Raw genomic sequence first — 13,027 nt, 5'->3', positions numbered from 1 at the left:
GCAATAGAAGGCACAGTGGGGAAAGGAAGTGAAGTGTGGAGACAGAAGAGTTCATGCCTGTTTCCTTTCTATTGCCATGTGTAGTTTCTGCCTCTGATCAGGTTTCTCTCTTTTTTTTTTTTTTTTTTTTTTTGTGGTACTGAGGCTTGAACTCCGGCATTCTACCTTCAAGCTGCACCCTCAGTCCTTTTTATTTTTATTTTATTATTTAGAAATAAGGTCTTAGTAAGTTACTGACAGCTCCACTAAGTTGGTGAGGCTGGCTTTGAACCTGTGATCGTCCTTTCTCACCCTCCCAAGCACTGATGTTGCACGCATGCACCACCATCCCCGGTTTCTCTTTAGGTTTGTCTTTGCAACTGTTCATTACCTAATTCAGTAACAGGGTCTTCTAACATAGAAAAGTGGGACCCTACAGAACAAGATACCTTGCAGAGATTTTAATTTTTCACATTTTATGAGATAATTTTCTTTCTCTTATGTCTTATGCTTCAGAGGGCTTTCCTCACGGAGACAATTCTACCTCAGCACAAGGAAACTACCTGGAAGCCATCAATCTGTCATTCAATGGTGAGTAAGGACAGCAGCCACTGTGCACTAGCATCTTGTTTACCACATGGTATTGAATTCCTCTCTACAGATGCTGAGACCCTGAGCTAACTGATAATTTTCCCACCTATATACTCCTGAGCTCCCAACTAATTCAAAGAAATAATTTCAGATTTGTGTTTTCAATACTAGGGGTGGAACTCAGGGACATTCTACTTCCAAGCTATACCCCCAGCCCTATTATTTATTCTTTATTTTGAAATGAGGTCTCACTAAGTTGCGGGGGTCCTTACTAAATAGCTGAGGCTGTCTGTGAACCAAGATTCACCTCTTTCAGCCTCCTAAGTACTGGTATGCTGAGAGAGAGAGAGAGAGAGAGAGAGAGAGAGAGAGAGAGAGAGAGAGAGAGGGAGGGAGGGAGGGAGGGAGGGAGGGAGGGAGGGAGGGAGGGAGGGGGAGAAGCAGAGGGAGAGGGAGAGGGAGGGGCACACACACACAGAGGAAGGGAGGGAGAGGGAGCGCACGCGTGCGTGCGTGCGTGTGTGTGCGCGTGTTACCGGGGATTGAGTCCAGGGGCATTCTGCCTCCAACTTATACCCTCAGTCCTATTTTTAAAATTTTTATTTTGAAATAGGCCTTGCTAGGTTGATGAGAGTCTTACTACTTGCTGGACTTTCCTCAAACCCGTGATCCTCCTGTCTCAGCCTCCCATTTAGTGGGATTACAAGCATTCGCCACCATGCCTGGCATAACTTCTGATTAGATGGTCTTTTTGAACCAACATTTAACTCTTGGGTCCTTTTATTTATTTACTTATCTGTTTATTTATTTTTCCTTTTTGAGACATAGAAATTTATTTAGGAGAGTAGAAAACACACATTCATGGGAGAATGTGCACCACCCCAAAAGTGAGAGAAGTGCTCTTGGGTGTTCTTTTGGGAAATTAACCTTGTGTTGTCATCTGTTTTTCGTGGTAAAGATCTGGAGGGACTCTTTCTTGGCTTCTTTGTTTTATTGCAGTGAGTTCTTATTTTCCACTCTGTTGTTTAACTTCTTTTTGGTAATTTATTTAATCTATTAAAAAAAATTTTTTAGAGCCAGGTATGGTGGTGCACACTTAGAATCCCAGCATTTGGGAGGCTGAGACCAGAGGATCATGGTTCACAGACAGCCTCAGCTACTTAGTGAGGCCCTTTGCAACTCAGTGAGATCCAGTTTCAAAATAAAGAATAAAAAATAGGGCTGGGCGTGTAGGTCATAGGTATAATGCCCTTGGGTTCCATCTTCAGTACCAAAAAAAAAATTTTTTTTTAGGCCGGCATGGTAGTGCACGCTTGTAATCCCAGCACTTGGGAGGCTGAGACTGGGGGATATGGGTTTGCAGACAGCTTCAGCTACTTAATGAAGCCCTTTGCAAGTCAGTGAGACCCTATTTCAAAAGTATAGAATAAAAAATAGAGGTGGGGCTGTAGCTCAAAGGTAGAATTTTGCTTCTGAGTTCCAGCCTCAGTACCCCCACACACAAATTTTAGCTGGGTATGTTGGTGCATACCTACAGTACCAGTACATGGGAGGCCAAGAAAAAATGATCACAGGTTTAAGGCCAGCCTCAGAAACATAGTGAGACCCTTAACAACTTAACAAGATCTTGTTTCAAAGTAAAAAAGGATTGGTTACATGGCTCGAAAATAGAATACCCCTGGGTTCAATCATTATTACAAACAAAAAAATTAAAAAAGATAATGGGCTTTATGGAGCAGCTGAAAAAGACCTGCTTCCTTGTTGAAGGTGGGGCATGGGTTTCTAGAAATACAACAGCAGGAGTTCCTGGAGCTGCACTCAGTCCCCATCAGCCCTATCTCTGCTTTCTATTCGGAATTCTACTTTTTGCCAGGCTTAGTGGCACACACTTGGCAATCCCAGCATTCACGAGGTTGAGACCAGAGGATTGAGGTTCATGGACAGCCTCAGCTACTTAGTGAGGCCCTTTGTAACTTAGTGAGAACCTGTTTCAGATTTAAAAAAAAGAAATTAAAATAATAGGGCTGGAAGTGTAGCTCAGAGGTACAATGCTCCTGGGTTCCATCCCCAGTATCACCAAAAAAAAAAGAAAAAGAAAAAAAAAAAAAAGAATTCCACAATTCCACTTTTCAGGAGAAAGAACAAGAGAGGCTAAGCTCTAGACAGGTGTCAGCCTAGTAATGACCAGCGGTGGAAGTGACAGTATGGTTTGTGTGTGTGGTACTGGGGATGGAGCCCGGGGCATTCTACCTTTGAGGTTCACCTCAGCCCTATTTTAGGTTTTAATTTGAAACAAGGTGTCACTAAGAAGGTCTTGGGAGATTGCTCAGGCTGGCCTTGAACCTGTCTCAGTCTCCCATGTACTGGGATTATAGGTGTGTGCCACCATGATTGGGTGACAAAGTTGTTATTTCATTGTATATATCACCTTCCCATGTGCCTATGACAATATGTAGAGAAATTCTAGAGTACTGTGTGTAATTTATTCATAAATCTTTTTGTCATGTTTGTTGTATAATTTATTAGTAAGTCTTTTTGTCCTCTTTATTTGTTTTTTAGTACTAGGGATGGAACCCAGGGGATTCTACCTCCGAGCTATACCCTAGCCCTATATTTTTATTCTTTATTTTGAAATAGGGTCTCACTTGAGTAGAAAAGGACCACACTAAGTAGTATCTGAGGCTGTCTTTGAACTGCAGTCCTCATTTCTCAGCTTTCCAAATGTTGGAATTACAAGTATTTGCCACCATTCCCAGCTCCTAGCCCTTTTTTTTTATTCTTTATTTTGAAACAAGGTCTCACTAAGTTGCTGAGATCTTCACTAAGTGGCTGAGGCTGGCTGCGAACCATGATCCTCCTGTCTCAAGTGGGATTACAGGCATGTGCCACCACACCTGGCTTTTTTGTCATGTTTGAATATCACTGGTTTTCTATAGTTAGAATCACAGAAGCCAGAAAGAAAAAGTAACTGGCCAAATTACAAAGTCATCCCAGGTCTGCTCTTAAATATTGTATTAGCTGTGCATGGTGGTGCATACCTTTAATTGCAGTACTTGGGTGGCTGAGACAGAAGGATCGCAGGTTCGCAACCAGCCTCAGCAATTTAGTGAGGCCCTCTTCAACTTAGACCAGTTTCAAAATAAAAGAATAAAGCCAAGTGTGGTGACGCATGCTACTACTTAGCTACTACTTAGGTCCTCTGCAACTTAGTAAGACCCTGTTTCAAAATAAAGAATAAAAAATAGGGTTGGGGGTGTAGCTCAGGGATAGAATGCCCCTGGGTTTCATTCCCAGTACCTCCCCACACATAAATATATGTGTGTGTGTGTGTGTGTGTGTGTGTGTGTGTGTGTGTGTGTGTGTGTGTGTGGTGTGTGTGTGTGTGTGTGTATGTGTGTGTGTGTGTATTTTTTTTAGAAATATTCTAGGTCTTAATCAAATATTATCTAAATGTTTGATTCTTAGAAGTTTCCATAAAGGCTCATTGATGAATAATTTAAATTTATGGCATGAGCCGGGTGTGGTGGCGCACACTTGAAATCCCTGCACTTGGGAAGCTGAGACAGGAGGATCGGACAGGTTCGAAGCCAGCCTCAGCTACTTAGTGAGGCTCTCCACAACTTAGACTCTATTTCTAAATAAAATATAAAAAATAGGTCTGGGAGAAGAGCTTATAGGTGGAAAGCCTCTTAAGTTCCACCCCCAGTACTACCAAAAAAAAAAAATTATGGCATGAGATATGGTGTGGTGGTACACACTTGTAATCCCTGTACTTAGGAGGCTGAGGCAGGAGGATCACAGTTCATGGCCAGCCTCAACTACTACTTAGGCCCTTTGCAACTTAGTGAGACCCTGTTTCAAAATAAAAAGAATAAAAAATAGGGCTGAGGGTGTATTTCAGAGGTAGAATGTCCCTGAGTTCCATTCCCAGTACAGGGGGAAAAATAAATAAATAAAAATAAAGTATGTATATATATATATATATATATATATATATATGGCATGGAAATTGAGCATTGAAGTCTGATCAGGTTGATGAGGGGGATTAATAGCAATCACAGTGACTTACTCTTGTTTTCAAAGAGTTCTTTTGGTTTGGTTTGGTGCTGGGGATTGAATCCAGCGGCATTCTATACTTCTGGCCCTATTTTATTTTTTGTTTTGGAACAGGGTCTTGCTAAGATGCTGAGAACCTCACTAAATTACTAAGGAAGTACAGAGGCAATCCTCCTGCCTTAGCCTTTCCAAGTACTAGGATTATAGATATGTACCTCCATGCCCGGGTGAGGAGTAGCTTGTGGAGAAGAGGAAAGAGAGATGTATTCACAACCAGCTAGAATTGGGTCGGAACATTGCAAATACTGTGATCAAAATATGCACAAAACACTTGGAAAGCTCAAAAATGTACATTAATAGCAGGTTTCTGACAAGCTGTTAATATCATCATTGGGGAATTTTTGTTTTGTTTCAAGTGTTTGACAAGCACTACATCAACCGCAATTTCGACCGCACTGGACAGATGTCTGTGGTGATCACACCCGGGGTGGGTGTCTTTGAAGTGGACCGCCTGCTTATGATCTTGACCAAGCAGCGGATGATAGATAACGGTAACACTCCCTGATTTGTGCTGTCTATGTATTCATAGTCTGTGTTGCTATTTCTTTTAATTAAAAAAGTTGATTTTGGTACTGGAGATTGAACCCAGAGACATTCTATCACCGAGCTACATTAACGCTTTTAATTTTATTTTGTATTTTTAAAAATTTGATAAGAAGTTTCACCAAGTTACCCTCTGCTGGCCTCAAACTGAGGATCCTCTTGTCTCATCCTTCCAAGTACTGGGATTATAGGTGTGTTCCACAGTGCTGCCTGACTTGCCCTTAAAACTCTGATCTTTTACTGACTTCTTAGACTTTCATGCTTCACAAGATGGTCTCTGTTGCACAGATCTGAAGATATTAGAAGTTACATAACAAAAGGAATTCCATGGTCAAATCAAATTGAGAAATGCAGTCATCCACAGTTAAGCTTGTTCTGTAATTGCAGGTCTTCTTAGAGTTTATTTTCTTTTCTCTTACAGTGGAAATTGAACCCAGTGCCTTGCATATACTAGGCAAGCATACTCCAAGCTACACCCCTTGCCCTGCTTTTTATTCTTAATTTTGAAACCGGGTCTCACTGAGTTGCAGAGGGTCTCACTAAGTAGCTGAGGTTGGCTGTGAACCGGGATCCTCCTGTCTCAGCCTCCCAAATGCTGGGATTACAAGCATGTGTCACCACGCCTGGCTTCTCAGAGGTTTTTTTTTGTTTGTTTGTGGGTTGTTTTTTTTTTTTGGTGGTACTTGGGGGTAGAACTGAGAGGCTTTCTACCTCTGGGCTATACTTCCAGACCTATTTTATATTTTATTTGGAAACAGGGTCTCACTAAGTTGCTGAGAGCCTAAGTAGCTGAGGCTGGCTTTGAACCTGCAAACCTCCTGTCTCAGCTTCCCAAGTGCGGGGATTACAAGTGTGCACTACCATTCCCGGCTTCTCAGAGGTTTTTAAATGTTAGTATGTCTCCTTTGTCTCTAGAGAGAGTATTGAATCCTGTGTATTTTCAGACATATTTGGTCTTAAAATCTCCTTTGGGAGGAGTTTTTTGGAGGGACCAGTATGTCATTAGCCCATGTTGGGAAGCACTTTTATCTGGTTCAGTTCTCCCTCCATGATGTGCCCTGTATTCCTAGCTTGTCCCCTGCCCCTAGATTGATTTGTTTCTCCATTGAGATGCAGTTTGGAAAGAAATACTAATTGCCAATCAAGAAGCTCTTGGAAGCTGGGCTTGGTGACGCACGATTATAAGCCCAGCATTCAGGAGGCTGAGACAGGAGGATCATGGTTCACAGCCAGCCTCAGCTACTTGGTGAGGCCCTCCAAATCTCAGTGAGACCCTGTCTCAAACTAAAGAATAAAAACTAGGGCTGGGCGTGTCACTCATGAGGTAGAATGCTCCAGGGTTTCATCCCCAGTACCACAGGATAAATAAATAAATAAATAAATAAATAAATAAATAAATAAATAAAAAAAAGCTCTTGGATCCCAGCACAGTGGCTCATGCCTATAATCTTAGTATGGGAGGCTGAGACAGGAGGATTGTAAGTTCAAGGCTAGTCTGGACAACTTAGTGAGACCTGTTTCAAAATAAAAAATAAAAAGAGCTGGGGACCTAGTGTGCCTCCGAGTTTAATCTCTAGTACCTCCCTCCTCCAAAAAAAGGACGGCAGCAGCAGCAGCAGCAGCTATGGTAACTGTAGATGTGGCTTAGTGCTTGCCCGGCATGTACAAGGCTCTGAGCTCAATTCCCTGTGCGCGCGCACACACACACATATACACACAGTTCTGTTAAGTGGTATGGATTATTTCATTTTTACTTAGATTATGAAGTTTCTTTTAATTCTTTGCCTTGAAACTTGAATAGTGGATGCCTTGCTATCATTTTTCACAAATCACGACCTGCAGTACACTCAAAGACTACTTGTCAAGCACTGGATAGTGGCAGGTGTGGCAGAACTCGGTAGAGAAGCGATACACAAAGTCCGTCTGTTTACTTCTGACCTGTGCTGGCAGCACTGATGAAGTTGCACATCCTGGTATGCTTGGTCTTGGTCGGCTTTGCCTCTTGCCAATTTAGACAGCATTATTAATAGATTGGAATACATATTTCTGCTGCTCTCCTGCATCCCCTCCCCTCAATTCTTTTGTCTTTTTCTTTTAGGAATTGGTGTAGACTTGGTGTGCATGGGAGAGCAGCCATTACATGCTGTCCCATTGTTCAAGGTAATTCAATTTTGGATTTGCTTGCTAAAGGCCAGTTAGATAATAATTAAAACAGGAAATTGTGGCAGTTGCCTTCTCTGCTTGTTTTCCCGCTCATCTGTGTGCTGGCTTTTTTTCTTTGCAGCTACACAATCGAAGCACTCCTCGAGATTCTCGCCTGGGTGATGACTATAATATTCCTCACTGGATAAACCATAGGTGGGTCTGGTCTTGATGGACAGTAGATCATAAGGGTTTGTTCAGCTTCCTTGCAATTTTCTCTCTCTAAATCTTTTCTTTCTTTTTTTTTTTTTTTGGTACTGGGGTTTGAACTCAGGTGCTCTACCTCTGAGCCCCAGTTCCATTTTATTTTTGTTTTGAAACAGTTTCTTTAAGTTGTTGAGGGTCTTAGTATATTGTTGAGGCTGGCCTTGAACCTGTAATCCTTCTGTCTCAGCCTCTCAAGTACTGGGATTACAGGTGTGTGCCACTATGGCCATCTTGTTAAGTTCTTTTTGTGGCACAAACCCTTTGGCCAGGAGAATATATGGCTAGGGATTTAGCTTAGTAGAACACTTGCCAGGCATATACTAAGATCTGGGTTCAATCCAAGTACTGGGAAAAAAAAATCCCAAAGTTATAATAGTTGCTTAAAGCTTTTCTACTTTTTTTTTTTTTTTTTTTTTTTTTTTTTTTTTTTTGGTGGTACTGGGGTTCCTGGAAGCCCTTCTACCTCTGGGCTACACTCCCAGACCTATTTTTACATTTTTATTTGGAAACAGGGTCTCCTAAGCCAGCGCGGGCGGCTGGCTTCGAACCTGTGCGATCCTCCTGTCTCTGCCTCCCAAGCGCGGGGATTACAAGCGTGCGCCACCACGCCCGGCTTACATTCATTTATTTGTTTTTATTTTTATTTTTTGCAGGTCTAGGCCTTGCAGAGGTCATTCAACCTCCGAGCTACACTCCCTGCAGTATTTTTTATTCTTTATTTTGAAATAGGGTCTCACTAAATAGCTGAGGCTGTCCGCGAACTGTGATCCTCCGGTCTCAGCCTCCCAAATTCTGGGATTACAAGCGTGCATCACTACGCCTGGTTTCTGCTTCTGTACATTTAAAGTAGTAGGCCGGGCGTGGTGGCGCACGCTTGTAATCCCCGCACTTGGGAGGCTGAGACAGGAGGATCACATAGGTTTGAAGCCAGCCTCAGCTACTTAGTGAGGCTCTTGGCTACTTAGTGAGACCCTGTTTCCAAATAAAATATAAAAAAAATAAGTCTGGGAGTATAGCCCGGAGGCAGAAAGCCTCTGGGTTCCACCCCCAGTACCACAAAAAGAAAGAAAGAAAGAAAGAAAGAAAGAAAGAAAGAAAGAAAGAAAGAAAGAAAGAAAGAAAGAAAGAAAGAAAGTGGAACATTCTATGGTGAAAAAGTAAAGACACATCTCAAGACCTCATTTCCACTACTAAGTCCTATTCCCAACTCCCACAGACCAAACTTAGGCTTGGCCCTCCATTTGTAGAAAAGTCCCCATGCCTCTTCTCCCTGTGGGCCATGGTCTCAGTACTCGTGCTGATTCAGCTTAGGATAGATTCTCTTCGCTCTTACTCCACTACTTATCCTGTTCCTCTGTTTTACTATTCTTATTGGTGTGTCTTATTTCTAGACTCCTCTCTTCAGTCCATCCTTAGTCCAGGGTTTCTCAGCCTTGACACTGTTCACATTTTGGGCCGCGTCTTTCTTTGTTGATAGGACTCTCTTGTGCACTGTGGGACAGTGAGCAACATCCCCGGCCACTACCCACCACATGTCAGTGGCACCTACCACCAGCTGTGACAACTAAAATGACCTGACATTACCACATGTCCTTTGAGGACCCAGACACCACATCCCACTGAGAATCACTTTTTTAGAATATTGGTTTTCTTTTCTTTTCTACCTTGTTTTTAAGCAAGACTTTTTTTCCCCCCAAAGTAAGAATATCACTTCTGAGCCAGGTGTAATGGCATATGCTAGTAATCCCAGTACTTGGGAGGCTGAGACAGGAGGACAGCCTCAGCTACCTAGTGAGGCCCTTTACAACTCAGTGAGACCTTGTTTCACATTAAAGAATAAAAAATAGGGCTGGCAGTGCAGCTCAGAGGTAGAATGCCCCTGGGTTCCATTTAAAGGAAAACAAAAAAAAGAATCTTACTTGGAATCCAAATAAGTAAAAGTGAAAAAGGAATGGTGTTCCTCTCTGCTCTCACATGGTAGGCCTTGATGCAGCACCAGAGAATCCTGGGGCCTGGGGACACATGTCGTCAGCCAGTGTTATACCTGGTTGCCAGAGTCATTGTTATGAAAACCAAACCCTCCTGCCTTTTCTCTCTGATTCCTCATGAAGCCTGATGAAGACTAAAGCCCTTGGCTCCTGTGGCTTCCTGGCCGTACCTGCCCTCTTTCATTCTGCATGGTAGACCCACATTTCACTGTCTCTCTGGGTCTTCCTACCAGGACAGACTCTGCTTGCTCTTCCCGTGCAAACTCCTGTGTATCTTCTGAGGCTCACTTTTAATTTTCAATGTCCCTCTTCTGTGGATCCTTTCTGTATTACTCCCAAGAGTCAATAGCTACCTATTCTTCAGTACTTCCAGAGTATTCTACCCTTCTCTGTGCCAAGACATGTCTTGACATGGTAAGACATAACCTCTTTTGGTTTTTATGTAGTTGCAAATCTTTCTAGAGATCAGCTTGGTAGTATATATTTACTGTCTTTGTCATAGACTATGTTGCCATTGGTATGGTAGTTTCTGCTGGCTACCTTTAAGTATTCATAAGTAAAGAACTGAATGAGCAAGCATTAGTTGTTTGACCTGCTCTATATGGATGAAATGAGCACTTTTTTTATTTTTTGGATGTGGTGGTAGGTGTCAAACCTTTTGCATGCTAAGCAAGTGCTCTGATACTAACTACTCTCTCAGGCCCAGTAACTTTTTTCTTTTCTTTTTGTGGTTCTGAGATTAAACCAGTGGTTCTTTTACCACTGAACTACACTCCTGAATAACTTAGTGAGCCACTATTTTGAAATAAATAGAATAGGGCTAGGGGTATATCTCAGAAGTAAATTCCCCTGGGTATAGTCCTCATTAGTACCCCACCCCACCCCACCCCAACACACACAAAATCACTATCCATATTTTATTGTTTTTGAGTTAAAGAAATGTTAAAAGAGCTAAAGAACACACAGAAATATTGTATATGGGTTAAAGCTTTTCAACTTGCCTAAATTTTGTGTCATAGTGACTTGAATTTTCTTATTCGTCTCTTTATTTTCATCCTTAGTTGGTTCTCTGGTGCCAGTTAATGATTAGTGATAGAACCACATGTGGCGGCCATCTGAGCCAGGGACAGAGGGTGCCCACGCCCGTTCTCACATCTCACTGCAAGCTCTGTTTGCCGAGCCGCTTGGGGGTGGAAAAAAGGAGGCAGAGACTATACTGCTCACAGGAGTCATTATCGTTCTGTTAGCAAAGCCTCTTTAGAAGTGGGCACATATTCCCTCTGGATAAGGCTAGGGACCTTAGTTACATAATCAAATTGTCTTCATTGAGACCTTATTATCCCCAAAGAATTACTGGCTAATAATGAAAATTGCTCCACTAAGCAAACAAGTGTCAGATACATGAGTTATAAAACTGGGATGTAGAGGATATGACTGGACTCTTAACTTGGAGATACCATAGACCACATTGTATGGTGTAGAAAACCAAGGACCAGAGAGATTAAGAAGCATGCTAAGTATGAACAGGAAGCCCATGACTTAGGTACAGCTATTAGTTTGAGCTGTTTGAAATTATGATATTAGACTATATCCCTCAAAAATAACAATTTCAGCCAGGCATTGTGGCACACACCAGTAATTCTAGTTCTAGGGAGGCTAAGACAGGAGGATCACAGGTTTGCAGCCAGCCTCAGCAACTTAGTGACATTCGTAGGTTCTTTTGTACTTGATATACCACTAGGGTTGCTTGATGGTCCATTGAATACTGATACTGTCCCTTTATTTTTTGCTTATGGTCAGAGATATGATCAACATTTCAAATCTCATTTACAGTTTAATGGTAGATAAAAGAGAATACAAGCCAGGCATGGTGGCATACCTTATAATCCCAGGATTATAAGGTATGAGACAGAAGGATCATGGTTTGTGGTTGGTCTCAGCAACTTAGGGAGGCTCTGTGCAACTTAGTGAAATCCTGCTTTAAAATAAAAATAAAATAGGACAGGGGGGTATAGCTCAGAGGTAGAATGCCCCTGGGATCAATCCCCAGTACCACAAAATAAATAAATAAGAGAATACAGATAGATTCTTGAGGAATAAAAAGGCTGCATGGGTTTCTACACTAATTCACTCACTGTTTCCAGTGCAAGGCTGGTCTCCAATTTTCTTGTGTGGCTGACAAGATTATTTTCAAAGCTCAGCATGGTAGTACATGCCTATAATCCTAGTACCTGAGAAGCTGAGACATGAGGATTGTAGATTTGAGGCTAACCTCAGCAACTTAGCAAGACCCTGTTTCAAAACAAAAAATGAAGCCAGGCATGTTGGCACATGCTTATTATCCCAGCATTTGGGAGGCTGAGACAGAAGATTTGTAGGCTCATAGCCATCCTCAGCAATGTAGTAATGCCCTCCACAATCGTGTTTCAAAAAATAATGATAAAAAAAAATACAGGGCTGAGGGTATATCCCTCAGAGGTAGAATGCCCCTGGCATTCTATCTCCAGTACCACGAAATAGAAACAAGAAAAAAAAAAGTGGGTTGGGAGTTTTGCTCAGAGGTAGAATGTCCCCTACCCCTTCCCCACAGGGTTGTTTTCAGAGGAACTAGGATTTAATGGTGTCTGGTTACTGTTGCTTATTAAGTGCTGATCAGATGAGTGAGTGATAAGAGCCTGCTTGAGCTCAGAATCACTATCAGGGAAAAATATCACTGTGTAAATAGATTAAATCCCTGCTACAAGGAGATTTTAGATCTAGTTGGGATTTAGGACAATTGCACACAAAACAATTTAAAGAGAAAAAGAATAGAACAACAAACACATAATGTTCAGTAATTGCAAAATAACTTAGAATTGAAGATGCGTGGATCTAAAAGCTAGTTACAGGAAGGGGGGCATGCTGGGATTGCAACTGTGTCTTAAAGTTTAGATTAATGACCTTGTTTTTTTTTTATATATAGTTTCTACACATCCAAAAGCCAGCTTTTTTGTAACAGTTTCACCCCACGAATTAAACTAGCAGGAAAGAAGGTAAGTGCCACCAGTCCTCAGAACCTTCAGAGACTATCACACATTGATGTAATTATTATGATCCTGAGGTACCATCATCTCCCTATAGGGGCACAAACCCTATGGTTTAAGAACATTTTTTTAGAAGCTGGATGTGGAGGTGCACGCTTGTAATCCCAGTACTTTGGGAGGCTGAGACAAGAGAATTGCAGGTTTGTGGCCAGCCTCAGCTACTTAGTGAGGCCCTCTGCAACTTAGTGAGACCCTGATTCAAAATAAAGAATAAAGCCAGGTGTTGTGGCACATGGCGGTAATCCCCACATTTGAGAGGCTGAGACAGGAGGATGCCGGTTCACGGACAGCTTCAGCTACTTAGTGAGGGCATTTGCA

The 13,027-nt window shown here is 42.1% G+C and overlaps 1 protein-coding gene across 11 annotated transcripts in view; it reads left to right on the top strand.

The window, feature by feature from the left end:
• DEPDC5 (DEP domain containing 5, GATOR1 subcomplex subunit) overlaps window positions 1–13,027 on the top strand; it is a gene marked incomplete at both ends in the record, with an annotated part of 155,196 nt that overhangs the window by 35,540 nt on the left and 106,629 nt on the right. For all 11 annotated transcript variants that reach the window (XM_080717557.1, XM_080717552.1, XM_080717560.1 and 8 more), the window contains 5 exons: window positions 496–570; window positions 5,043–5,177; window positions 7,328–7,389; window positions 7,514–7,587; window positions 12,589–12,658. In XM_080717557.1, coding sequence (XP_080573683.1) covers window positions 496–570; window positions 5,043–5,177; window positions 7,328–7,389; window positions 7,514–7,587; window positions 12,589–12,658 — 416 coding nt within the window. The remainder of the gene's footprint in view (window positions 1–495; window positions 571–5,042; window positions 5,178–7,327; window positions 7,390–7,513; window positions 7,588–12,588; window positions 12,659–13,027) is intronic.

Source organism: Muscardinus avellanarius, assembly GCF_963383645.1.
Source record: "Muscardinus avellanarius genome assembly, chromosome: 21".
NCBI lineage: Eukaryota > Metazoa > Chordata > Mammalia > Rodentia > Gliridae > Muscardinus > Muscardinus avellanarius.
Note: the sequence above shows the minus strand (reverse complement) of the source record. Positions and strands in the feature narration are given on the sequence as shown.